Below are 27,152 nucleotides of genomic sequence, written 5' to 3' on the forward strand. Positions count from 1 at the left end.
TTCCACAGGTTTCTCCAGAACCACGCCGGAACCAGGAGGAACCTTCATTTCTCCTTTTCGTTTACCATCTGTGACTGCAAAAGAGCCATTTATAAAAAGCAGAAACTCATAAAAAAAGGTGTCAAAACTTCACAGAATGACTTATTACCAGCTGCAGCTAAGAATCTTCTGCTGCAAACCAGATTTGTCGCCACCTACCGACAAACCTGTAACACTTCAACTAAGGGTCAACTACGACTTACATTAAACAATATCGTCTCGATAAAATCGCACACACTGAAGCATTTTTAAAATCAGTATTTGATTCAACACAGATATAACTAACGTAAAATATAAAAAAAACAACTTAAGGAATCTGTAAACAGAGAAAAACACGACAAAACCAATTTAGAAGTCACTTTTTATTGGTTGTCCTATGTTTAACGTTCCACATTACTGAGAAGAAAAGTTATTTGCCGTTATTAACCAGCTGGCTGTGGACAAACAGTACAAAAGGAGAGCGGACAGTTTTAATCAATGCACAAACTGACTTCATCAGCTTCCATAAATAGGTTTCTAATGAATGTGTAGAAATATCCTGTACATCAGTTACCAAGACTCTTTAAAAGGGTCCTTAGTGGAAGAACTTCTTGCTAAAGCAAAGGAACATCACTATATCTAAGGTGAAAGTTAAGGTATAGCTTAGTATAATATACATTGAGTACAAATGTCTCCAGATGTGTGCAGTGAAAAGAACTGTTCAGGCAGAAAAGGTGAAAAAAGTGAGAACATGTTTATGGGAAGAAAATCGTTTAATAAGATGGTGCTTACAAGATGAAGCCAAAATGAATATGGCAGATCCAAATCAGCTGTGAAATAAACTAAAACGCCACAGTCCGAGGTTTAAACTCTGCATACATGAACAGTACCAGAGAGCACATATGCTCAGGTTTAGATGTTTGTTGGTCAGTAACCGACCAGCAGGTGTGTGTCTTCTTTATTGGAGAGCAAACGTATGCCGGTGACAAAAGTGTAGGATTGTTTTCCACGTCAGCTCAGTATCTGTGATATGGGCTTCGTGATCGAGATCTTGACCTCCTGGAGAGTGAAAAGAAAGGTGCAGATAAACCTCAGTATAAAAGCCAGCAACAAAAAACTGTATAAATGTCTAAAAACGCTTGTACATCATCATCAATTACTTTGATTTAGTTGTTTCGTACATAATCTAGACTGGAGTCAGTTTTATAGACTAGAGTGAGGCAGACCAATCAGCTGGATGAATACACTGACCTTTTTGCAGACATAACATTGGAGATGTACATGTGGAGTCATTTTAATGAGTATATTCATTTGCTGACCAAATTTCCTAATTGAAGAGATTATTATCACAATGTTTATGATACAGTAAAATTATAGGTAGAAAAAAGAGCAGATCATATTATATAGGTTAACCCTCCTGTAATATTTGTCTCATTTAAAGCAGTTATGTTCGTGGGTCAATTTGACCCGCAACATAACAGGAGGGTTAATAAATTGAAATCCTGAACTTTCAAAAGTAAATTAATTTACTGTGGTTCACACTTGTAGTAGCTTTACTAATACTTATGGGAACAAGTCTGGACTATTGTACTTTCAATATTAATTTGGACCTGGATGATTTTTTAAAAATATATTTCTGTTCTGACTTGACTTTACACACTCAGACAAGCCCTGACACTAGCTCCGGATCTGAGTGAAGACAAAGCCAAACAGACCGGCGGCAACATTAATGCAAATGGCCTGTGACAGTGTTTTTGTGTTGATGAGGAAAAAATCCCAATAATTCATTTTGCTTCTAAGGAGCTGTGCAGATTCTTGTGGCGTCTCACAAACCTTCTGGATGAGTTGTCTCGGCCTGGGGGACAGAGGACAGAGCCATGATGAGAACAGCCTGCCAGAACATCTAACAGCCATTAAACTGTCAGAGCAGAAACTGACGCCAGTAAATCACAAAGAGGCGGAGCTGATTAAATATTTTGGTTTCTGTTCAACTGTGTCAACCATATTATCACTATACGATCCCCGTGTGTTTGTTGGTCACTAACCTGGACTCTTACCATATTTAGAAGGAGAAGGCGAATGGCTCTGTCTCCCGTACTGTCTTTCCCATTCATCCCTCTCTTTCTCACGGCGCTCACGCTCCCTAAACACAGAGCCTCTGGGTCAGACAATTGCAACAGACACAAATACCAAACAGTCCACTAATACAACACAGCTTCTTACTTCATGCGTATCTTGCGTGCCATGGCTCGCAGTTCTCCCTCGCGCTCCTGTAAAATAAACACAGTAATCAGGGGGAATGGAGGATAATAAGAGTCTCTGTTGTTGCTTAAATCTCAAGTGCATGCACAAAATATCAAACACACACCTGTCGTTTGTGTTCCTGCTGCTGGATCTTCACCTGAGCTGCTTTTTTATCTGCCTTGGCTGCAAGACCAGAAAATTGAGGAAATAAAAAAAAAAAAAAAAAGTCAGTTTCTTCATCTGTGTTATTTGCATACTGTGGCAAATGCACAAGGGTCACATCGAGTACACCATTTCACAGGTCTGTACTATCTTCACTTGTGCACAAACAATAAACACATGCACTCTGCTCAGTGGTACTCACACTGCTTGTTGAGTGCCTTCTGCATACGCAGCTTCAGACGCTCCTGTGGGGTCAACTTGGGCTGCAGGAGACACAGTTGTGTTAGTACAGACTTTCACAGCCCGACAAAAGTGTGTATAAGAAAAAGAGTGAGCAGAGGTACTGTGTCATTATACAATTTTAGTAGTATCACCTTTGTATAGAGTAGCTGTCCCAGATATAAAAAAAAGTCAAAGATTAATTACAGGTGATGTTTGTTGAGTCAACAAGCTCGCTGGAATCTTAACTTGCTGAAAAGGCTGTGTGTGTGTGTGTGTGTGTGTGTGTGGGGACAGAGGAAAACTGCTGCTGTGGGACAGTTTAGGAGCAGGACAGGATCCAGTCACATGAATGTATACACAATATATTTTTATGTATGAAGTACTGTCAGAAAGGGAAAAGGGAGTAGGACGGCTGAAGAAAGAGAAAGGGTCAGAAACAAGAGCAAGTTCAGGTCCGGTGAGTTCAGAAAGAGCCAGTGGCATTTTGTCACTGACACACCCATCGCTGGGCCGTTTCAACCTGGCCAGGCAAGAAAGACTGCAGGTCTCAACACTGCAGGCAAGTTTTCAAGAGAAGATTTTAACTTCCACTCTGTTTGTCTGTTTGACTGCTAGTCAAATATTCTCTGTGAGAATTCACAGCACACACTGTCAAGCATGTCAGAGAAAGTAACACATTTAGTCGTTATTTAGTCTTAATGGAATAGTTGAACACTTAGGGAAATGCTCTTTCGCTCTGCAGATGATAGAGATTGATAGCGCTCATGTCTGTATACCAAATATATGGCCGCATGAGCAGCTTGCAGCATCTCTAAAACAATCATATCTGGTTTGTTCAATCTAGAAATTGGTTGTGACACAAAACCCATGTAAAGTGGCAGTTTGTCTGTTGTCATTGAACAGACTGAATAAACAAGATACTACATTTTAAAATGCAAGTGTGCCGCTAGGCACAATTTGTTCACTTTGGATGGAGCCACACAAATCATTTCTCCGTTTCCATTCTCTTTCATAAGCTAAACATCGAGTTTCAGATTCAGAAAGTAAACAATGCAACTCTGAACAAGACTGAAAATACATCTTTCCCAAAATGTCCAACTACTGCTTTAAATCTAGCTTCAGGTCTTCAGTCTGTACGTGGGGCATTCAACGTTTTTGTTTAAGAGTCAGAGCAAACTCTGTTGCTTGTTCAAACAAGCCCAGGTATGGGCTGTCCACAACACACCCAGCTTGTCTTTCATAGTCTTATCACTTGGCCAATACTGATTCATAAAGTGTAACAAGACACGTGGTGACAGACAGAAGCAGCAGTCTTCTTCCTCTCAGAGCTGTTGATTTACTGCTTTGTTTTGGAGACTACAAACAAATGTACAAAGACGCCGCACTCTCTCACCAACATTTATATGTACACATACATGCACCACCCAGACTACAAGCACAACTCAAGGAAATAAATAATGATCCCACTGGTTCTCTAAAGGTTCACTCCGTACAGAGATGCCAGCATTCAGTCACTTGTCAATGTTGGCAAGAACACTAATGGTCATTTCGAAGGAGATGCAGGGCTCTGATGGCAGTTTAAGTCCACTTTGGGGGGGGACCGCAAGAGAAAAGAAAAATCACATCATTTTATTCTCTGTGAGCAAAAATGGCTTCTACATCCCAGTGTGGTGGACAACCCTGTCAGCCTGTCAGGGATGAGTGAGGCGTAGGCTTTAGCAAAAAACCCAGCTAGAGCAAATTCTTACTGACTTTGGCAGCTCCCGTCTCTTTACCACCCGCGGTATCAGGCCTGGAGAAAGGAAGACAAAAATACAATATACTGAGGTGATGAAGCCATCTTGGTTTACACACAAACACAGTTCAGTGCTGAGCGGTAAACAGGACTTTGTTTACAACTGCTGCTACTCATTAAGGAGAACAAAAATCAATACAGATGGCCCCTATTAAGTTGGTGTTCTAGATTCATGCACCTCTGGGCTGATGGTGTCTTAACACAGTTTCTTATAGACTAAGTGCTGGTAAAAATGGTGCAAATCTGCCCGGTCTATCTCAAACATCCTGTGTCAGAGTCGAGCAACATTCCCTAGTTGTGCGTGTGAAGTGGTGCGTATCCATGCCTGCTTGTGATAATGCTTATGAAATCTTCTTACTTTCTTAGTTTGTCTGAGATGACGATGGTAGATGGTTGGGCCCCTCTGTGAGCAGGGGAAGGGCTGTGGTTTGGGCGGCTAGAGGATTGAGAGGGACTGCGGCTGCCACTGTCTCCACGCCGATGGCCTCCACTGCTCCGACCCCGTCGCCTAGAACTGCCCCTCTGCCGTGAGCTGGAACGTGACCTGACAGTAGAGACAAGGGCACATTTCACTAGCACGACAATGTAAAATTGCAACTCTAGTACTGACATTGGATGCCAAGGAGTCTTACCTCGTTCGTCTGCGTGCCGAGTATCGTCTCCTGTCTCTGTCCCTCTCTCGCTCTCTGTCTCGGTCGTTGGACCCCGATCGTGTCTGGTAAAGCTCTTCCTCTACCTCTAGAGCGAGATCTGGAACGTCGTCTTGATCGTGACCGGCTCCGGGTACGACGCCCATCTCTTCCCCCGCGTCCTCGTCGGACTCGGCGTGAACAGGAAGAAGAGCGAGAGGACGACCGAGATGAGGAGCGGGAGGAGGAAGAGGAGGAGCGACTGGAGGATGACTTTCGCCTCCTGGACAAACACAGACGGCTCGTTTTAGTAAGAATACCAGCCCAGCACCTAGCCTGTCTTAATAATACTTCTGCTGTCTGATTTTAAGAATCCTTCCATCTCGTGGTAAATGGAGGCATTAAAAGTGCAGATTTCCATGTAGTCATAACGTGATAATCATCAAATGTATGTACCTGTATGTCCAATCTAAACTACCTGATCACACGTTTTCTCTGTGCAAATGCATAAATATGCTTTATTTGTTATTCATCAGCAACTATATGAAGTGATTGTTTGACTGAAAACATATCCACCTCACCTTCCACACAAATCAACCCCTATTCTTTCTGTCAACTACTGTGGCCATTTTAATGAACACAATGACTGCAAGAGGAAAACAACCAATAAAAAGCCAAGAAGAGGGAAAGTTACCGACCGGGAGCCCCTGCTATGACCTGCAGGGTGCTGCAAGCTGGAGGGGGTGTGGCCAGATTGAGGAGCAGATGCTTGAGTTGCTGTTGCAGCTTCATCATCACTGCCTCCAAAGCTGGTGATGAAGGTGATCTTCTCTGGACCCGGAGAACGAGAGTGTGACCGCGACTCAGAGCTGGATTCTGACTCTGGCCTGAGAGAGGCAAGAAAAAGCTGAAAATACCCATCTAATACACGTATGAACAACAACAAGAGGAAATGAAGGAAAAAAAAAAACCAACATTGTGGGTTGATTCACCTTTTATAGGGATCGTATGTTGGGCTGTCTCTCCTGGCATAGCTGAAATACAGAAGAATGGGGACTTAAACATGCTTTGAGTTAAGCGGACTCCTAATGAAGAAAACAACCTTATGTATGACATAGATGTACCTTGGTGGGCTGATCTGTCTGCCCTTTAGCCTCTTCTCTCTGAACTCCCTCCTTTGTCTGCGGGAACGCCGGCCCTGAGATAATCAATACTTGTGCATTACAAAGCTGCAAACAACAATACATGACACACAGACACAAATTTGCAGTGGATGTAATCTTACGGAATACATGGCCTTCTCTGCCTCCAGCGCTTTGGCGTGTTTGATGGCCTCCACTTCCTCCTTGTCTTTCCTCAACATCCTGATAAACAGGCAACATGATCACTGTGTTAGCTGCTAAATCAAGTGCAGAGTTGAGGCAGTTTCTCAATAAAAATGTCTTCAACTGCTCAATAAAGCAAAACATTACAAGCAAAACAGTCTTACTGTTAAATTTTGGAAAGCATAGCTCTTTTACAAGTTTCAGTCACTTCCTGGATTAAAATAAAAGATCAGTCTTGGAGACACAAGCTGCTTTTGCTCCATTTAGAGATTTTTTCACAGGGGGGAAAAAAAAGATAACATGATGCTTGTGATAAGCTTTTCCTATAGGTCGTGTCTGCTAATCTTACAAACTCTAAGGTGAACAACAAACCAACCTACATGGACTACAGCAAGATATTCTTAATCATAAGAGATCAAAATAACCACTAGACCCAATACTGCTCCAAAACTATGTGCTTCTGATGATACCTAACAAAGTCTCCTTCGGCCATTCCATATGGGGTCGCCATTTTGTTTAGGTCCAGCACCTGTTCCTGGTTCAGCTCATCAACATCAACCTCCACATCTGAACATACACACAGACATCAATTTTTTTTATTACAACATGCCAAAGCTTACATTCTACTTATACTCAAGTTTAACTAATATTTGCAATTTCCAGGGACCAGGAGTTCAAAACCTGAAATCGCTATCTGAGAGGATAAGAGTTGGATTTTAGGTAGTTCAAAACAAACAAACAGGATTGGGATCACTTTGACATCTGACTGGATCAGGAAAGTAAATCTGAGCTTCATCCTGGCTTAAATCCTCAAACCGGTTAGTTCAAAACAAAACTACAGGATTAGTCTTAGTTTGATCCAAATATTTGGATTACTTTGATCTCAGCAAAGGGCTGGTTTTCCAATGGATGACCAGAAAAAAAATCTACTGTAGAATTAAATAAAAAATGTTTCAATGTAAATAAGATGGTACGGTTTGTAAATTGAAATAATTCATCATTTGTAGCCTTTATATGGTTGATAAATTTTCATTTATTTTTGTCACATTTGCAGTGGCCTCTTGAATACTGTACCTCTCAGGACAATGTCTTTAACCAAATAATGTCAATCACAAATGTAAATTTTGATTAAATAATAAAAAATGCACAAGTCCACCATCTGTGATTAACCTTCAAAATTAATTGTGGACAGCAGTATCACACTTTGCACGACCACTCAGTCACTCATTTAAAGGAAAATCCACAGGTGGCCCTGGAGCATCAGCAGGATGGATTCATTATTTTTTATTGTAATTACTTTATGAACCCTTTTAAGCAAGGGTTAGCATTAGAGTAGCTCTGCCTTGCTATACTGTCTGTCTTCCTCATGTTGTTCTTCATATCCATTAGGTGGAGATAGGTAGGATTAAAACACTGGTATTCAGGATCTGGTCATCTTGAAAAGTCTGAATCTGGATCAGGGTGATCTTATCTTGAATTGCTCTGTAATACCAGGACAAAATCTGGCTGAGTTGTCTGATCTTGGATTGCTAAATTTTGGATTTCCAAATCTGAGATTAAAAGTGTTGAACTCCTGGGCACAGAGCAGTTCCTTGGCTTTCAGCAGGTACGTTAAGTATAATTAAAGAAAACCCATTTCCTCACCAATATCTGGGATGCCCTCATCCTCTTCAGATTCACTGTTCTCTGAATTCTCCTCTTCCTTGTCTGACTGCTGGTCAGGCTCTGCCACAGTGCTGTCTTCATAGGTGTAACCAATGGTGGCCTTTTTCTCAGCCAGCCTGCACAAAACAGATCTAAGAGTTTTACACAGCTGCTCTAAATGCTCCAGTGCACAAACCAACTAGGAATCATCCATTTGAATGCAGAGCAGGGATGGAAGAGTAACTACGTGACATACTTTTTCTTCTCATCCTCATTTGGCTTCTGCAGGCCACCGTAGAGTTCATCCAAGTAGATCTGGTATAAACACTGCTCCTCTGAGACTGTAGGAGGACAGCAGGGAGTTTAGGAGCACAGCACAAGTGCAAAATATACCCACTGATGGCAACGTGTGAATTGTAGTAACAGCGCCTTGACAGTGTTGCACCATGAAAACAAATGGTGTTATTCAATGTGGATATAGCTTCTGAAAGTGACGTGAAATCACAATAAGAACATACTCAGCTGCAGTTTGTGAATCAATACTCACTGTTGGCAAAGTCATTCTGCACTAGGCCTCTATAGCGCTCATAATTGCACTTCCTCTCCTCCATCTCCTGCTCTGGGGTGCTGTAAGAGACAAACAGCATCAGATTGTTTTTCACACTTATTCAGTACTCAAATTACATCACACTCTGTATTTATGGCATGTGAGACTGAAACATCTCACTCTTAACATAATCTCACCAATTACTTAATAACCCAAGTATTTTGACATAAATTAACAACCAGAACTCTATAAAAGGTACCCTTGTGGTGTTATTCAATTCACTACCACAGGTTAAGAGTAAGAAGACATACGGTGATGTACAGTACAACAGAGGTCAATCAAACTTTTTCCATTGTTTTACGAGAAACTGAGTGCATTCAACAACTGATTTAGCTATAATGATGCCTTCTGATAAAAGACCTTGAATTGTAAAATCTTGCACTGCAGGTAAAACCATGATTTCCACAATAAGAACACCAAAGAATGTCTTTTATTTTTTTCAACCAACCAAGGGACATTGTTTGTATACTACTTAATAATTAACATTTTATGAGACATCTGATAAATTATAGATGACTAAATGCTAAATTTAATATTTTAAACCCAATATAAATCATCTGACTCAAGCTTATATATTCTGTATTCTATACTTGCTTATTTTGCTGACAAGAGCAGGATATATCCTTAATGAATTTAGGAACAAATGAATGAAAACCCCCAAACCCTCTCTCCTTAATACTTAATGTTCTCTCCACTGTAACATAATTTTATGTTACGGTATCATATTCTCTTGTTTATGACTTTTGTTCTCTTTTAATCAAGTAAATGTGAAAATGTATAATAACCTGCAGAGAACACCTAAAGTACAATCATAAGGCAAGAAATTTAAACATTACAAGATATCAACACTAGTCAGATTCAAGGCGTTACATGTGGCTCCAAGTCATTTAAAGACTTACGATGTGTTGAGCAGTGGAGGGGTGTAGGTGGGGACGTAGTCCAGGTGAGCCCTTACATCAAACCTGTCAATCATGTTGTTGACATCGCCTTGCCATGGCATCCTTTACACAAAACAAGAGAAAGGCTGGGATCAGCAAGGTCCCACCAGCACCATCCAGCTTATACATGTGTGTTTGTTTCCTCACATGTTAATGGGGCTCTCTGCAGCCAGTGCCACTGCAGGATCCAGATGGATCTTGTAGGATCGGCCATGAACCTGAAGAAACTGAGCTGGATCTTTTTTCTGTAGAGACAAAACAACAGGCGGTCAACAAACAACAATAGCACAGCATCTTATATCAATGAGCCACTGTGTTGCACTGGGTGACAACTTTCTACATTACAAAAAATATGTCCCCATAGTTTATTAACAGCTCCACAGACTTCTAACCATCACTTCACACAGTCTCTGGAGAGTAGCTGCTGGCCACTGCAAGGCTGAGACATGTGGTTCTGTTTAACTTCCTTCTCTAGCTTGTTGTGCAATGTGTCACCAGCTACTGACTTGGGATTAAAGTCCTTGGAGAAATTTACAATTTCTTAGACAGAGTATGATTAATACAAATACTATGAACGTCTCTCTCACACAAGAAGATACTGTTAGATGTGTACTTGTGTAACCCAGACTATTTAGTAAAAGTATCAAAGAGATGCTGACAGGAAGAGACTGATGCGGCTGCTGACAGTATCACTGCATAGGCTGCTTTGCTAGATGACAAAGTCTCTTACTATCTTCTCATAGTACTCTCGCCGGCGCTCGCCTCGGCGCTTGTAGTCTACCATCATGCCACGGAGCTTGCGCTCATGTTTGCGGGCCTCCTGCCACATGACGGCTCCGCTGGGGGTGGGGGCGCGGCGGGGCACGGCTGCTGCAGAGAGGAAAAACACATGGAAGAAAGGAGAGAAAAAGCATGAGGAAATGAAATGGGTGAAAATGATGTGGAGGGTAAGACACACAAGACATTTACAAAAGTTTTTTGGGGGGGGGCTGGGGTAAATGTTCAACTGGGACAAACTACACACATAAAACTCTGGGAGATTACTGTACATAACATCTGGTTTCCACATCATTTCTTCTATATAAATATTTTAAACAAAACTGTTCAATGCCTGGCCATTAAGAAAGCACGTTTAAAAAGTTGTTTGTTTCATTTTTTCTTTGGAACACGTTTAAACTCCTTTTGGAAATTGCCATACTGTCATAATATGTCATATTATTGTGTGTCGTATAATCCTATGTGGGATGGACAAAGATTTTTTTTTTAAATGTTTGTTTGTCAAACAAACAAACAATACCTAGCAGTAACTTGGAATTTTCTTTTTCAAATGTCTTCTGCAATACTTAACTTCTGTCCAGCATCATCTGCTTGTTAAGTAGTTTATAGTTAACAGCTAAAGCGCCTGGAGCTAAAGAGCTAAACTAGCTAACTAACATTGACATTGTCAAGCTTTTCTACCCACAGCACTCTTTATCTATTACAAACTGTCCATTTAATAACCTTCACCCGCGCCTGCATCCTACCGCTTTTAGGGTAACACGGTGGGAATATAAATGTTTTCTAAATGATCGAGGACTTAGCTAGCATGCACACTGGCCTTACAGAGCAGGCCTTCACAACGCAATGCCGCTGAGAATCATGTAGCATCACAGCTAGCCTAGCTTATCTTAGCTTAGTTCAGCTAGTCTGCAAAGACGTTAGAAACAACTCGTATATTACAGCCTAGTAAACTCCAGCAAAACGCAAAATACACACGCACAATAGATTTAGCATCGCGTTAAATGTGACTGTGTACCTGTTTTACTGACCACCAACACACACTGAGATTATTTTCGGTCAGCCTAAAGACGGTGTTAGCGGAGCGTCACACACGCCTCCTTCCCCTTCTTCAGACTGTTTGTGTGAAGCACCGAGCTCAGCCGCAGGGGGCGCTACACGTATGTATAACCGGCATACACATCGTCTCAGCAGAGAACACACACTGGCCATAAATGCTCGATTTGATGTTTTTACAAACATTAGAACTAAAAATATAGCTGGAAATTGCTTCACTTTCAATGGTGGAAGATAACTTAGTAGTACTGTACTTGAAAAAATGTACTTCTACCATATTTTATACTTTTACTAAACTATATTTTAGGGGGATAAATTGTACTTTCACTACACTTATCTAACAATTATAGTCACTGGTAATTTATTTTAGGGGGATAAATTGTACTTTCACTACAATAAATAAACAATTATAGTCACTGGTAATTTTTAATTTACAGTGGTTTACATGTCTGACTAAATACATCATCATATGCATTGGTAAATTAACTAAATTACCATTTTAAATCAACTCACATTAAATATCACATAATGACAAAGTGAAAAGATGTTTTTAACAATTTTTGCAAATGTATTTCCACAAGTATTCAGCACTTTTGCTGTGACACACCAAATTAGTTTGGAAGGAGGCCTCGCCAAAACCTATGAACCACATTTCAAACGCTGCTCAGTTTACGACTCAACATTTGTAAAAGTAGAAACACATCTGAGAGAGAGGGAATACAATATGAACATAACAAATGTTTTGAATGAGCAGCAGGGATCCTCTGTCACTCTCAGATGTGATTCTGTTCTTATAAATTTGTGCCTGTGTGCTGTCAAATGCTGAGTTGCAAACTGAGTTGTGCTCAAAATGTGGTTTGTGTGCCCTCATAGGCTTTGGCAGGGATTTATTTCCATATATAGAACCGACCCCAGCTGACACTGGGCAAGAGGTGGGATACACCTGGACAGGTTGCCAGTCTATCACAGGGCTGACACACAAAGACAGACCACAGACTACTCATTCACATTCACAGGCAATTTAGAATCATTGCAAAACAAAATGATGACTGTTCCATTTATGGAACAAAACTTGCTTTGCTTTTTCAGTACATATTCCACAGTAGTAGAATATGACATGCGATATTTATGACATAAACTGTTTATACATTTTGAGATACAAGTGCCTTATTTGGCAACTACAAGATTTGCAAATTATTCACCTTTTATTATTGGTTCCCACCTGACTACCAGTGAAAACAATGGCACAGTTGAACTGTGGGGGGTGCCACACAGAGGAACCATCCCAACCTGGCTCCTGTAGCTACCTCAGACAGCTAAACAGGTATTTATGAACACATTCGAAGCATTGTATATATTTTCTGTGTAATTTAACTAGTATAAACTTAATTAACACATTAATTGTTGACATCTCAATGACAAAAAAATCCACTGATGTGTGATAGCTGGTAGGTAACACTAACCTAGTAAAGCTAATGGTACACAGTAAGTTTCCACCTACAAAAAATGGAGAATATCATTTTAAGGTTTGTGTACCTGGTGTGGCCACAAGATGTCACTGTAGGACAGGATATGTCCATAACCTTGAGGTCCACATCACTTTTGAGATTTTCCTGGGGAAATGAAGAAATGTGCATTGTGTCAACCCAGATTAACTGAATGAACATAAATTCTCCTGCTGCTACAAGGTGGTCTGTGATTACAGAAGTATATTTCCTATGCAAAAGGCCTTGCATAAATGTTGAAATTCTGACAAGTAAAGTCAGTCATTTTACGCTCCATCAGGAGAGTCCAGAAAGTTTCTTTTCAAGCTTCTGTTTCAGCTGACAAAAATTTAAAAACTAGGGATGGAAAATAAGTACATTTACTCAAGTATTATACATTTGTACGCATTTCTGGTTGTAATTCTTAACCTTTCCTGTTATTTTGTAGTTTTACTCCGCAACATTTTAGAGGGTGTATTTCACTAACTACATTTATTTGAATCTCTGAATTTGAATTTCACATGTAAAACATACAATGTACACTTAGCTCTATATTTTTGTCTTCTCTGGCTACTGTACATAGATGAGAGGAATATTAGGAACACCACTAAATATAATGTGTTCAGTACAACACCACCTTTAACTTTGACCTAAAATAAACATATAATTGAATGTATACATTTATGATAATTTCACTAAAAACTGAAACATTTTGAGCTTCATAAACAAAGATGTTAAGGTGGAAGTGTTGCACTGAGGTGTATACAATTGTACAGGTGTACCTAATAAAGTGAGTGTACATTTGTATAATATACTATAATGTTCTCTTGCATCTTATATGCAATACTATATGAAGTAGTTAAAATTAGCTACTGTACAACATTAAAGTACCACTTACACATTAAAACTACTACATAAGTGGATCACGAATATTAACTTATAAAACTTTTTCTGCATAGTGAGTTCTTTTGCTTTGAAAACTAAGTTGATTGTTCTTTTTGCTGCCGCTTTTAATTAATGTTTCTTAATTCCACCCAATATTGCACTTTATCTACTTCTTCTTTTATTTGTCATCATTTACCCAATGACCAACTGACTTCATTATGTTGTTTATCTGACTGTACAGACTCTGATCTTTCAAATCTTCTGGAAGAAAGTTCACCCACCTATGGTGTAAACTACTCAGAGATTAGTGTTGGGAAGACTGAAGTAAAGGGGTACAAGACCAGTGAGAATCCACAGTCTGCCACAGCTACTTGTACTGTCATGTAATTGTTGCTTTTAAATAATATTTGTTATCTTATTTGCGTTCTAATGTTTTATCTATGTATGCATTTTATTATGTGACCCATCTGTATGCATTGTGTTAAGCACTTTGAATTTCCTTTGCATATGAAAATGTGCGATAGAAATAAACTTGCCTTACCTTGCCAATATTTTAAGAGCATTTTGCTGATCATTCTTTTATACTACAAATTTGAGTGTGTGACTTTTACTTGTAATGAAGTGTTGGTATTGCCAAGTTTTACATACTGCAACTTACCGTATTTGAATGTTTCTTCCACCAGTAATAAAAACAGGTCTGATATTTGGGGGCTCACTGCAGGTGTAGAGAGGATCCTAACATGTACTGTATGCATGTGTGTATGTGTGTGTAAACTCAGTTTCCTACACTTCTGTCTAGCCAGGGTGGTGTCAGGAAACCCTTGTTCATTTTCCGCCTGCTGCTGTTTGCACAGGCCAGAGGTCTCGTTTGTCACATCCATTTGCCCATTATTTGCCGCTGCTGCGACCTTGTAGTCACTTCACACTGCTCTGCCTCACAAATCCCTTCCTTTCACACACTGTCATTTCACACTGAATTTACAATTTCACTATCAGTCTGACATGCATGAATGTATAGAGTCTGAGCTTGGATACGGTACAGTGTCATATAAATCGTTTATCTCATCTGTTTGGTCTGTATGCTTTCATGTATTTTAGCAGTCTAGCAGTCTGATCAAGCAGAAATAATTTAAAACCTCTGATTAGTTAGAGGTCAGTCCCGATCCAAACCTTTTAGAAGCTAATGGGTCTGCACTGCTGCCAGTGCTATTCAATGAGTCTGGGTCACAGGAGGCCTTGACAGCGCCTCTCCACATTAAAACACGTTTTGGAGCAGATTTCTACAGCAAAAATATTTGGCAAAAAGTTACATACTGTATCTTTAAACTTTATCAATTTTACAATAAGATGTTTCACACAACCTAACTGTTGTTTTCTAGAAAGGCTGGGGCCAGTCAGGTGGTATTCCACTTTTTTCCTGCGACTGTGTTAATGTGTGTCAGAAAGAAAGACAGACTCGGTGTATGCAGCGACCCACTGACCTAGTCGTAGTGGCTGCACCATGTGCTGCATTGTTAAATATCCTCCATGGAGCCTCTGACACCGGTATGAATAAGAAAACTTGTCATAGCATCCAAGAAATTCACCCACCCACCCAAATACAAAGGGTAAGAACCGCTTTACGCAGTGTTGCAAGACTAATATTATGATTAATAAAATTTCTTTCAAGATGCAACATTTACACATGTATATGAAATATTTGGCATCTATATGGGAACTGTGGAAGTTTTGTGAGAATTTAAAAGAAAGTTTTGTATCTGAGCAGCACAGGTTGGTGCAAAACATACATTTGTAAATGTGTGCTGTGGTTGCTCATCCTGCACACTTTGAAAGGTTGAGCTTCCTATTCACTTGAATTACAGAGTAATAAATAAGCATCAAGTGAGAAATTCAAGACTATGTTTTCCTTGTTGCTCCCTCATGAAATTAGCTTGCTTTGGCCTCTGGCAACGATAAAAACAAAACAGCTCATCACAGCACCCCAAACATGCACTGGCATGCAGATATTAAAGGGGTGAGAAGCACCTTACTGTTTCTCTCATAGTTATATGTGGCAGCACTGAGACCTTCCTCTGGAAGCAGCTGTAAGGCCTGTGGCCCTAACAGCCTGATAATGATCATGAGTAATAAGAAATATAACAGGTAAATGCACTTTTATTAAATGTTGCTCCAAATGTAAAATGAAATGAGACAAACGGCAAAGTACTACAGAGATACTTTCAGACCAAACCATAATACAAAAAGGGCATCAATATGTACAATATGTACAAAAACAACTATTTTACACAAAGGTATGAAAAAAACATACATCTTTGACAAACTGTTGTATTACAGAGACATTACAGGCAACAGTGTAGAGTTTTAAAAACTGTTTTCAGAAGGCTTCAAAGCCTTTAGCTCAGCAGTGTGCACTCTCTTTTGTGCATTTGTGAAGTAAATTAACTTAAAATGTATCTGTCCTTCTTTTTACCCCACATACACTCATAATATACATTCTCTCTTTCACTCACAACCAGACGCAGAAACACACTGTTATATGAACATCCATTCATTGCCCTCTTTGTTCAGTCTGGAACAGAAGGAACAGTCAGATGGCATCATGGACTGGGAAACATGCTGAGATGTGTCTACAGAGGATGACCCTCTGTTTCCTCTTGAAAATATCTCAGACACTCCAAGGCAAGTCGCTAGGTATCCAGATTAATTCGAGAGTCTGAGTTCTTCATTCAAACATCAGGCACCTGATGCTCCTCATAGTTGACAAAATAGGCTCAAAGATGACAACAGTAAAACTTTTTAATTCCATTAATTAGCAGCCTTCACTTCTCAGCCATGTGCTGATAGCCATCTGAGTGCATAAAGGTCAGAACCAATTGTCCTAACTGCAACTGTGATATAGTGGCAGTAACTGGAGAAAAGATCCTGTGAGCAAAAGGCTGCAAAAGATACAAAATAAAATTAAAAATGCTCCTCAGAGGGTCAAAAGGCTCAAGGGTCAGACCTCCAATTCGGTTTGAAATGTCCAGTTTGGGGGCATGGGCTGGCTTTAGTGCCGGAGAGGGGTGTGAGGGGGCTGGAAAAGGTGGCAGTGTCAGTTCGATCTCCTCATAGCAATGTGAGATGGGGGCAGGAGGTGGAGGGTGTGTGAGAGGAGCAGTGGTGGTGGACATGAGTGGCATGGGACGGTCCACGTTCCTGATGAGGTTGACAAACTCCCTCTGGTTGTTGATGCCTTCTTCCTGTGGGATGGCCTGTTGCTTTTTCCGCTTCCGATGGAGGTGGGAAAGGATGAAGGCGCAGGCCACACAGCCACACACTGTCACCAAAGCCAAGGCTCCCACCAGGATCATAAAGAAGCTGACACCCCCATGTGTCGTGTCAGACATGGCACCTTCAGACGTGGAGGCAGAAAGATTAGACCTCATAAAGGTTTTGTCTACTTTTTTAGACACACATATTTTTCTTACCTGAACAGTCCGGACCAATGCAGGGATTTCTGAGACTCATGCACTCGTTACTATAGTAACCCTCTGGACAGGCACACATGTACCTGCCCTCTGTGCTGTGACAGGGTAACCCCTGCTGGCAGGGATTAGGATTGCACAGATCCAACACAACCTGAAAAAATACAAAGAACAAAACGTGAAGAAGGGTAAGAAACGACTGGGACTCTTCGGCAACAGTTCTACTAATCCATTACACTAAATTTGGTTTCTGCTCATGTGCAAAGCGGAACCTGAAAACTCACTGAGATGTTCATAAGGGGGGACTTTAGTGAACAAACTAAACTAAGGTAACATGTATGAAGATGTCTGACCTCACAGAAAATTCCTGAATATCCTGTGGAACATATACAGGCAGCCGTCGTCCCATCCTTCTCCACACACTGTCCTCCGTGCAGGCAGGGGGCGCTCTCACAGGGACTTGAGCTGTTTTGGCAATGTTTCCCTGAGAAACCAGGTGGACATATGCATTTGGACCCTGACATGTGCTCCTGTGTGGGACAATATTTAGTGCATGTTATTTAAATGTATGCAGAACAGAGAGACTCCTACTTTGAGAGAAATACAGCTCACCTCTTGTGACAAAATAATTTTCAAAATAGTTTGTATTCCCTGAATTAGGTCTGAAATGTCTAAGGCATTAACACAATTACAGTGATTCTTGTTTTTTTAATGATATGGAATGATGACTGTCAGAACAGTGTAAAGAAAAGAGTGAAGGGAACAATGGAAAGCAGGACAGTGCTGTGGCTCATTAGTAGACACTCACCTCACAACGTCCGCCGTTCAAACACAAACCCCAACAGCTGCTGTTCCCTAGAAATCAGAGAGACCAGACACACTCTATTAACCTGTCACACAGAGAGGCAAGATATGCACAGAACTATATGCATGGTGACAAAAGAACAGACTGGCATGCATTATCATTTATATACAGTCCATGGTCATGAGCCAGAATTGAATCGATGTCGTTGCATCACTGTGCAAATGTGATGCCAGACTGCACTTTTTTACAGCACTATGTCAGCACAACGTAACAGGAGCTAATAGTTTAAAGAAATCTTCACACAATGTCACTGGTTAATGTTACATGTTTAGTGTAATAGCCTGTGATAATGGAACTGGAGAGGCAGTAAACTGATCTCTGGCCCACAGGGGATCGAGGTTGCAGGTGAATTGTAGTTTTATTACAAACCGCTGCGGCTCTTCATCTTTCACTAACTGTCACAGGACTATGACTTCTTCCTTCTGCTACCCTTTTCTCTCATACTCACTGATGTCACAGTTAGGCCCCGTCCATCCAGGGAGGCAGTCACAAAGGTATCCACCGATCAGGTTGCGACAAAAGCGGGCGTGGACACATATACTCAGTTCACACTCATTGGTGTCTAAAAGGACAAAACAAAAGAGAGCAGTGTTTCTAAAAAGATGGACAAAAGTAAAATAAACAACTTTTATTTCTATCATTACCAAGAAGAGCAATGGATCCAAAACTGTTTTTGGATCTTTCTAATGAACCATTCACTATTTGTTTAGTTACAGTAGCTGTAAGCTGCAAATTTGAAGACTCGAAATGACCTGAAATTACTTCACTTTTTAAAAATTTAATATTTGCATTTTTCTAGATATTGAGAAGTTATGTTTTGTTTTCAAAGCACAATTGGGTGAGTTCTAGTGCAATGTGTGCAAACCTGGCAACCTGTACCAGAATGCAGCAGACCAGCACATTTCAGCACAGGTCACCGGATGCAGCTATTATGGAGGGGCCTAGTCCAAAAATAATCAAATTTGGATTCAAGGATTATGTCGTCAATCACAGCAGTAAGAAGAGAACAGTGGTATGCAAAGTGTGCAATGCAAAAATCATGACATGACCACAGCATCTAGCTTCATGTGTCACAACACAACTCGCAAAGAAAGGTAAGTACAGCTAACTTACTAGCTGATCAAACATTAGCTTGAAAGCTAACGTTAAGTTTAAGATGTTAGATTTGGCTTCAAATCGATTATGCATTTTACTGAGATGAGTTCCTGATAACCTTGAAAAGCATGCCTTTTTAATTTATTAGCTAAGGGTTATTTTGTGGTGTACAAATGCACATTTGACAATCAGAGTAGGTTTGTGAGCATTTCACTTAAATACGTGATATTCCCATAACAATATCAAATCATCTGGATTTTCTATGACTTGTTTTGTGACTTGCTTGACTAAGAGTAGGGACTCCACTTGACTTGCTTGAGTGTCACCACAGTAACATGGGACTTGCTTGAGACTTGAAGGTGAAGATTTGAGGCTTTCTTGTGACTTGCACATATGTGACTTAGGCCTACCTCTGCCATATAGTATGAGTATATTTGTAACTTTTTCTATGTGGAAACACTAAACACATAATCCTGACCAGGATTGGTATATAGCAACAGATGGGTCACACAGCATTTATTTCATCATGGGAAACTGAAACCTTCCACTAAAACAAGTTGAAATTACATTTCTATTTCAGTTGGTGAGGTAAGGGAAGTTTAATTGCAGATCTTATACAGAGTGCCATTCAGTTCAGCCAGCTGACACGACTTGTAAAACTGACAGAAAGTCTCTCAGCTGACCCCGGTTGGCATGAAATGTATTGTCTAAATCTAATGAATCTAATCCTGTATGCTTCTCACTGAGCCCAGCCCATCCAGTTAAACCAAAGTTAAATTAGATTTTGAAGTGGATGCTTGAACGTGAAGTGGAGATTTGCTGGGTGGATGCCAACAGGGTGCAAACCAACACTTACAAATTCTCACAGAGCCCAGTAAAGACTATGTTCTCACATGCACAGTACATGCAAAGTCATGCCTTGCAGCATCTCCTTGCATCTTCTTTGTTTATGTGCAGAATACCATGCTGCACCATTGCCTCTATTAAATTTATGAGTTTCTATTCCCACACTGTTTTACTGGGAATGTTAATGCCAGAATCCCCTGAAGGCCTGGCTCTGATAGCACAGGATGAGGATTACCAAAACGCTGAATGAATAAAGAGGACATAGTCAGTCAGTTTTAGCTAATCAAAACCTGTTACTGTCAGTGAAAGGACAATTAGGCTTTAGCACCAGCAGTGTGTGTAGGCTTTATCTCTGGAAAAAGTCTGGGTTTTCAAGAAAATATAGGGACAGAAGTCGACTAATAAAAGAGTGAAACTGATAGAAAGTATAATTGGCTTTCACCATTTGATGCACTACTGATGCTCTGCCTTTCAGCTCAAATTTCATCACTTCTGTTTGAACACTGTGGATGTGTGTGTGTGTGTGTGTGCACTGTACTGTGAGCTAATAGCCTGTGATGTGAAACAATAGGGGATTATCAAGTGTCAAAGTGACAATATCACCGTAACACAGAGGCATAGGAGTGTGTGTCATACTGCAGTATGTCAGAGTTTTACTCCATAAGTCTCAAGCCTTGGTATGAATATATATGTACAGTCTGTCTGTCTGTGTGTGTGTGTGCGTATGACCTGATTTTGTAATATATTCCCTCAGTTGTTCTAACACAACAACCCTCTGGGAGCGTATTTTTCAACCTGAGTGGATTCAGCCCAAAGAGACATGACAGTGCTGATTTGCAGTCAGGATGCGTTGATAGGAGAATTAACATGCCGCTGGCTTTCTTCCTTTTTAACTATGTTTTAAATGCATATTTCACTTCAAATGGAACACATAATCACATACTGCTCACAAAAACAGGTCTTTTGAAACCAGCTGTTTATTGTCTGATTTTGCTCGTTAGTGGATCAGTGTTAAAATCCTATATATAAATTCCTTTGAGGATGATAAATATCAGACTTTCTCATTAAAAGAACGCTGTATAGAAAATGTAATGACATACTTTAATGATGAAACATTATCACTGGAACAAAAACCCTAGCATGCTGAACCTTTGAAGCATTACACCAGGGGTCTCAGATGAAATCACCATTTTGTTTTCATCAATATTAGCATCTTTGCTCTGTCAGACCTAGGTCAAAGTGTTATATTTTATTTATAAGTTACTGTTGTCATTACTTAATCAGCTAGTTATTGATTGGTGGTATAGTATAGTGCATACTGTAGTTCTCATACAAACTGACTCACAATCAGCAGCCTGTGTTAAAGATGAAATCTCTGCCACAGTCCTTGTAAACCATGGTCATACGCTCAAGGTGTCCATGCATTTTAACCCCCGATTGAGACCCAGTCCCCGATGAAGCCAGCTTGTCTGGAGAAATGACTTTTTAACCAGTATTTTCAACAGTCCCTACACAGAGACTAAAACCAACAATAAATTGCCTCTACTCACAGTTAATGTCTGTCAGTCTCCAACCTTAATTAGCTTATACGTCTGAGACCACCAGTGGTGTTCAAAAACCATTAAAAACACATCAGTTAAACACACTGCTGCACTGGGTGACATGTTTTTTCATTATGAAACACAAGGCCCGCATGTGTTTTAAAAGCGTTGCCCCAAAGGCTCTGAACTGCCACAGTTCTTTACAGCCTCTGTAGTAAACGAGTCAGCTGCGCACGAACAAGATCTCTGGATATTCTTAACAAATACTGAGGTCTGGTGTTTTGTAAAGAGGGAACATCTCACTCAGTGCAGCGGTGTGTTTCAATGATGGGTTTTTAATTGTTTTTGAACAACCATGGAGGACTGTGACACAGCTGAATGAGCTGATCCGGGTTGGAGACTGGCAGACATTAACTATGAGCAGAGGCAATTCACTGTTGGTTTTAATCTGTGTATGGGCAGTGTCAAAAATACTGTTAATAAAAAAAATTACTGACCTTGTCTGTTAACTGAACTGTGTGGAATCCCTGAGCATGCAACCTTGTTTTATTTTTACATTTGATAGTGTTAATGGCCCTAGTGTCAGTTAAGAGTCTTGAAAAACCAATTTTCCATTAAAACACTTTATTAAACTAATCACAACTGTCTTGGTCTCTCTCTGTCTCTCTGTCTTTTTCATTAGGCTACACAAAACCTTATAGATGTGAGTAATAAAAGTAGTTTGAGAACAAGTTTCATTGCCTGACTCATAGTGAGACTTTTCTTAATTACAATTTCAAAGATCAAGAACAAACCTTCAGTCTTAACTTTGAAGTCAACATGGACAAGAAACTCCATCCAACAGTTACTGAACACACCTGGCTATTTATCAGTCATGTAAAATAATAATGTGATAAGATCATATTACTAAAATGACATTTTGCCTCCCCCTACTGTTACTCATTACTTATTCATTTAGTTTAATTTATTCATCACACTACACTGTTGAAATGTGTTATACAGTATGACTTATGAAGCATATTTTATAATGCATAGAGGATTATGCACAACATATTATTCAGAGGCAGCAACCCTCCACATGTACCATATACAGTATATTACATGTAGTTTTCCACTTTAGTCACAGCTGTTTAATCCTAAATCACTGACCCAGCTGGCACGTCCTGCCGGTCCATCCAGGCGGGCAGAGGCACCGGTAACCTCCGGGAGCCTCCTGACATGTGGCTCCACGGCCACAAGGGCTCCGATCACACTGCTTCACCACTGGGACGAGAACAAAAAAGAAATATATATATATACATATAAATCTCTGATCTGTGGAATGGGAATGTGTGTGTGAATATTAAACAGACATGTTAATGTGTGTGATGCCACCATGTGCACATGTGTGATCTGAACTGCAGCGCTGGTATGCGGATGATTTGGCAGCCAATGTTTTCATCCCCTGGTTTCTGTGCAAACAGTGATAAAACACAATCATTTGCTCTACATACATGGCTGACACCTCAAACCTTTTCCAGAGATGAGGGAGGAACCGGTGAATTCAAATAAAGGAAGGGATGAAGGCTAAATAGAAAAATGGAGCTGCCATGCCTCTGAAAAGGAATTAATAACAATAACAGATAGAGGAAGGGAGACAATGTGACAATGTGAGGCACAGAAACCACCAATTAATGCATAACTTTCTGTTAAACATATTTTTGACATAATGTGGCATCATAACTTTTCCCATGGTGTACATCTTTCACTCAAGAACTCTGTCTGTCTCACAACCTTTCTTCATTTACCTAACCCCACAGAACAAACATTTTCCATCCTCTTGACCCTAAATGCAACCCTAAGCAATAAAAACCCCAGTGGTGCTTCTCCCAAAACTAGACTAGACTGAGGATTCATAACAAACAAAGAAGCCTTTAATTAAAATCAGTTAGTACATATGATGTGTATAGTATAAAGCTCATCTGAAAACAGAGTTATGTATGGTTTTTGTTGTCATTCCCTACAAGCCTGACCATCCTTTCACTGTGTGTTCCCAGGAGAGCACGTCACAACACATACTAAGATAGGCCGGCGTTAGATCAGCAAATAACCAGAGTAAATAACCAAAGCAAAAATAAACTATTTCTTCCTTGCTCTGTTTGTCTTGTCCTCTTCTTCTTCTCTCCCTCTGATGAAAATTCCTTCTTACTGAAGTGTTTACATGCAGCGACCGACCTGATCGAGGTGTAATCAGAGGATGTGGGAGGCTGCTTGTTTACACACACGTTATGTTCTGACAGACCATAACCTGTGTGATCCAGCCTCACCTCCCGCTGCACACAACATGACCATCAAACCCACTGTACACATACTGGAGGTCTCCCAGTCAGACAGACCGCATGATCGAGCCCAAGACAAACAGCTATGACAGCTCGGTTGTTGCTTCACACCCCACACATGTTATGGAGGTGTAAGATTTTACAAGCTGTGACGCTGTAAGCCAGAGTAACACTGTGTGTATAGGAGACCAATATTCATATGGATGGGTGAAATGTGTCTGAGATTTAAAAATAAGCAACCATTTAGCTGTGGATGGTGACGCACTTAGATTTGACCTATTAGACTCTTTTAGAGTCAAATCAAAGGAGCACTTTAACATTCTTACACTTAAAGATAATTTGACTCATCATTAAGATTTTACTCAGCGTGTAATAACAGGAGTGTAACAGCTTCTGTCGCCTTGGTTGCCTCAGTCTGGACCATTCTTTATGTTCTAGTTCGAGCTGAATTAAATGATTTTGAACGGGTATGATTTTCTCTTTCATCCCTCCACACTGCTGTCTCCATTTTCTCTGTTTTAAGTCTTCATCATGCACAAGTACTCTTATAAAATATTGCATGTGGATTACATGGCAAAACTAGCTGCGTTACAAAACTCCTGTTTCCCTCTTACATACTATAACCCTTAGGAGATCAGGTTACTGCAGAAGGATGACAGTGACGAAAGGGCATGTAAACAGCAACTGAAGGGCACAAAATCAAGGTGAACTATGAGGAACCTTTGATGGTGAGTTCGCTGTGGTATAATATACAGAATAAACTCACAGACTCCCTTGTACCTGTTGCTATAATGTGACTTGCCATCTTTTATGAGCAGCCGTTGTTACTGGTGTTTCATGGGTTATTGCAGATTCCTTTTCACGGCCAAAGCTAGGCAGTCTAGCATTGCACATTTTTTTAGGAGAAACATGAGGCTACCGTAGAGCAAACTAATGTCCCCACATCTGACGAAGACAAAAGCCAACAACAGCAACTACATGTCATTTTCATTTCAAACTAAATCTGATAACATTACATTATACAACATTTATCTGGCAGACGTCTTGGCCAAAGCAACTTTACTCCTATGCACACAGATCTCGAGGGAACCAGATGTTGCTCCACAAATTCTCACAAAGGATTAAAGTCTCTGTGTAGCATTCTCTAGTCTGTGTGATTCAGAGCTGAGGAACAGTAGTATGTATCTGTTACCTCAGTTTACTTTAAATCAACAAGGTTGATCAAAGGTGTCTGCCTCAGTCTCTTCTTTTTCTTGGTCATGCAAACATAAGTGTAAATCCCTGCCCACACGCACGCACACCAGACAGAGGGTGAGACAGATCATAACTGCTGTTGATACTGTGTGTTTTCTGGCTTATTTAGCATTCTCTCTTGGAATTGATTAGACCCTCACTGGCTTTGATCCAGTATCAGCAATCATAGATAATCTCACACAGCTCAGCCTCTCAGATCACAGTTGAGTGCATGTGTATGTGTGAGCGAGCAAAAACACTGTGTGTGTGGCACTGACAATCACCATCTGCGCAGGTGTTTCCGGTCCATCTGTCGGCACAGATGCAGCTGAAGCCTGTTGGGTTTTCTACACAGGTGGCTCCGTTCATACACGGGGACGACAAACAGGCATGTTCCACTGACGGGAGGAGAAAGAGATGGAGGAGGTGGAAGGACAGACGTAACAGAGAAGGAAAACTAAGTACAGAGAACAATGAACAAGGGAGGTCCTGGTTTTTAATTACCCTCACTAATTAGAAATAGTGTCAGGCATCTATAATATGTGATGTCACCAAACATTTTGCACTAACAAGAGATGCAACTGACCACAGGTGCAGTGAAGGAGACGTCAGTCAGTTTGAAGATGCCCATACAATTCTTGAGAAGAGGACTAGGCTAAGTAGGTGAATGTGAAATCACCCGTGTGGGTGGCTATGGTTGTACAGGGGCTTTATTACTTTGCAAGATGAATGTAAATCATAATTAGCCCTTGTTAATCTTAATAGCTTTAAAGCTACAGTATGTAACTTAAGGTAGCACTATCATGAACCTCCAAATCACCCCACTCTGCTCCACCCAGCAGTCCCTCTCCCTGCTCCACTATGCTCTACTACGCTCTGCCCAGCTCTTCAGATATTTGTCTTAATGAAATTATAATTGGTTAGAGAGGTCAGTCCTGCTCCAAACAATCTAGAAGCTAATGTCTCTGCACTGCTGCCAGTGCTGTTCAATGAGTCTGGGTCACAGGAGCCTTCAACAGCACCTCTCCATGTTAAGACATGTTTTGGAGCAGATTTCAACAAAAATAGTTGGTAAAATTTACATGTTGTAGCTTTAAGTACTTTTGTACTGAAATACAAAAACATTTAATATTATAGTGGCAAAGTGTACTGTAAAATTTAAGGTGGTATTCCTTAGACCACCAGAGAGGTGAAGCTGCTTGGCTCCTCTCTCACTGTGACTGTTTATTTTAAGAGGCAAAAATATTCAAAAATGTGAAATGTAAAATATTTACACAATAAAATACTAATAGATTATTACAAAAACACTTCTATCAAGTTTTTGTTAGGACAAATAGAGTGTGTGTGTGGTATGGAGTCAGGTGCAGAACGAATGTTCAAGTACAGTATTCAGTACACATTGTTGCCAGTGTGTTGTATTTTTAAATGGCGTCTACAGTTATTTTTACATGCTGCATATATTTAGGTATCTGTTATTTTGAAATAATTCATATGTTAAATCTGAATTTAACTTATGCTCCCTGTGCCACATACTGTTATTACACATCTTTTTTGTGCATTTCTTTCATTTCAGATTTGGTATCTGCTGTATCCACATACAGTATTTAAATAAACTTTTTAAAGGTTTTCTGTGCTTCAGGAGGCCACACTCACCAATATCACAGTTGCGTCCTCTGAAACCTTCCCGGCACTCACATTTGTACTCATTTGGCTCAGTGTTGGTGCAAGCCCCGCCATTCTTACAGGGCTGATGGGTGCCACCTTTAACTGTATACTGTAGTTTAGTTCACAGCCAAAACATAGCAAAGAAATACAATACATATGGAAAAAGGAATAAAGGTTCACCAAGTTCACATCAGTTCAATTTTAACTCATGTAGAATACAGCAGACACACACACATGTATATGCTCACAGTTGCTTTGTCTCACCACAGCTCTTTGCAGAGATTTCTGAATGCACAGAAACAGGGCCCCCTCCTAACTAAGAGTACTTGGCCAAGCCCC

At 40.3% G+C, this 27,152-nt stretch overlaps 2 protein-coding genes across 2 annotated transcripts; both read right to left on the reverse strand.

The window, feature by feature from the left end:
- Window positions 1-393: 393 nt before the first annotated feature.
- clasrp (CLK4-associating serine/arginine rich protein) lies at window positions 394-11,528 on the reverse strand. The gene is given in 22 exon segments (XM_020624486.1): window positions 394-1,077; window positions 1,852-1,873; window positions 2,076-2,161; window positions 2,242-2,288; window positions 2,387-2,445; window positions 2,627-2,687; window positions 4,399-4,438; window positions 4,800-4,985; window positions 5,074-5,169; window positions 5,171-5,353; window positions 5,769-5,957; window positions 6,063-6,104; window positions 6,195-6,268; window positions 6,356-6,434; window positions 6,866-6,962; window positions 8,040-8,176; window positions 8,296-8,380; window positions 8,587-8,666; window positions 9,546-9,647; window positions 9,732-9,829; window positions 10,315-10,454; window positions 11,380-11,528. Coding segments are annotated over 21 exon segments (1,905 nt in total). The 5' UTR covers window positions 10,414-10,454; window positions 11,380-11,528; the 3' UTR covers window positions 394-1,034.
- A 5,077-nt stretch (window positions 11,529-16,605) lies between these two features.
- Window positions 16,606-26,903, reverse strand: LOC109974352 (protein jagged-1-like). Its single transcript, XM_020624520.1, has 9 exons — window positions 26,802-26,903; window positions 25,433-25,546; window positions 22,747-22,860; window positions 18,564-18,677; window positions 18,059-18,105; window positions 17,604-17,780; window positions 17,254-17,404; window positions 16,788-17,177; window positions 16,606-16,634 (listed from the first exon to the last, which is right to left on the reverse strand). The coding sequence occupies exons 2-9, from the start codon at window positions 25,515-25,517 to the stop codon at window positions 16,606-16,608; spliced, it is 1,107 nt and encodes a 368-aa protein (XP_020480176.1). The 5' UTR covers window positions 25,518-25,546; window positions 26,802-26,903.
- Window positions 26,904-27,152: the final 249 nt, after the last annotated feature.

This window comes from Monopterus albus, unplaced genomic scaffold (assembly GCF_001952655.1).
Source record: "Monopterus albus unplaced genomic scaffold, M_albus_1.0 scaffold328.1, whole genome shotgun sequence".
In the NCBI taxonomy this organism is placed as follows: domain Eukaryota; kingdom Metazoa; phylum Chordata; class Actinopteri; order Synbranchiformes; family Synbranchidae; genus Monopterus; species Monopterus albus.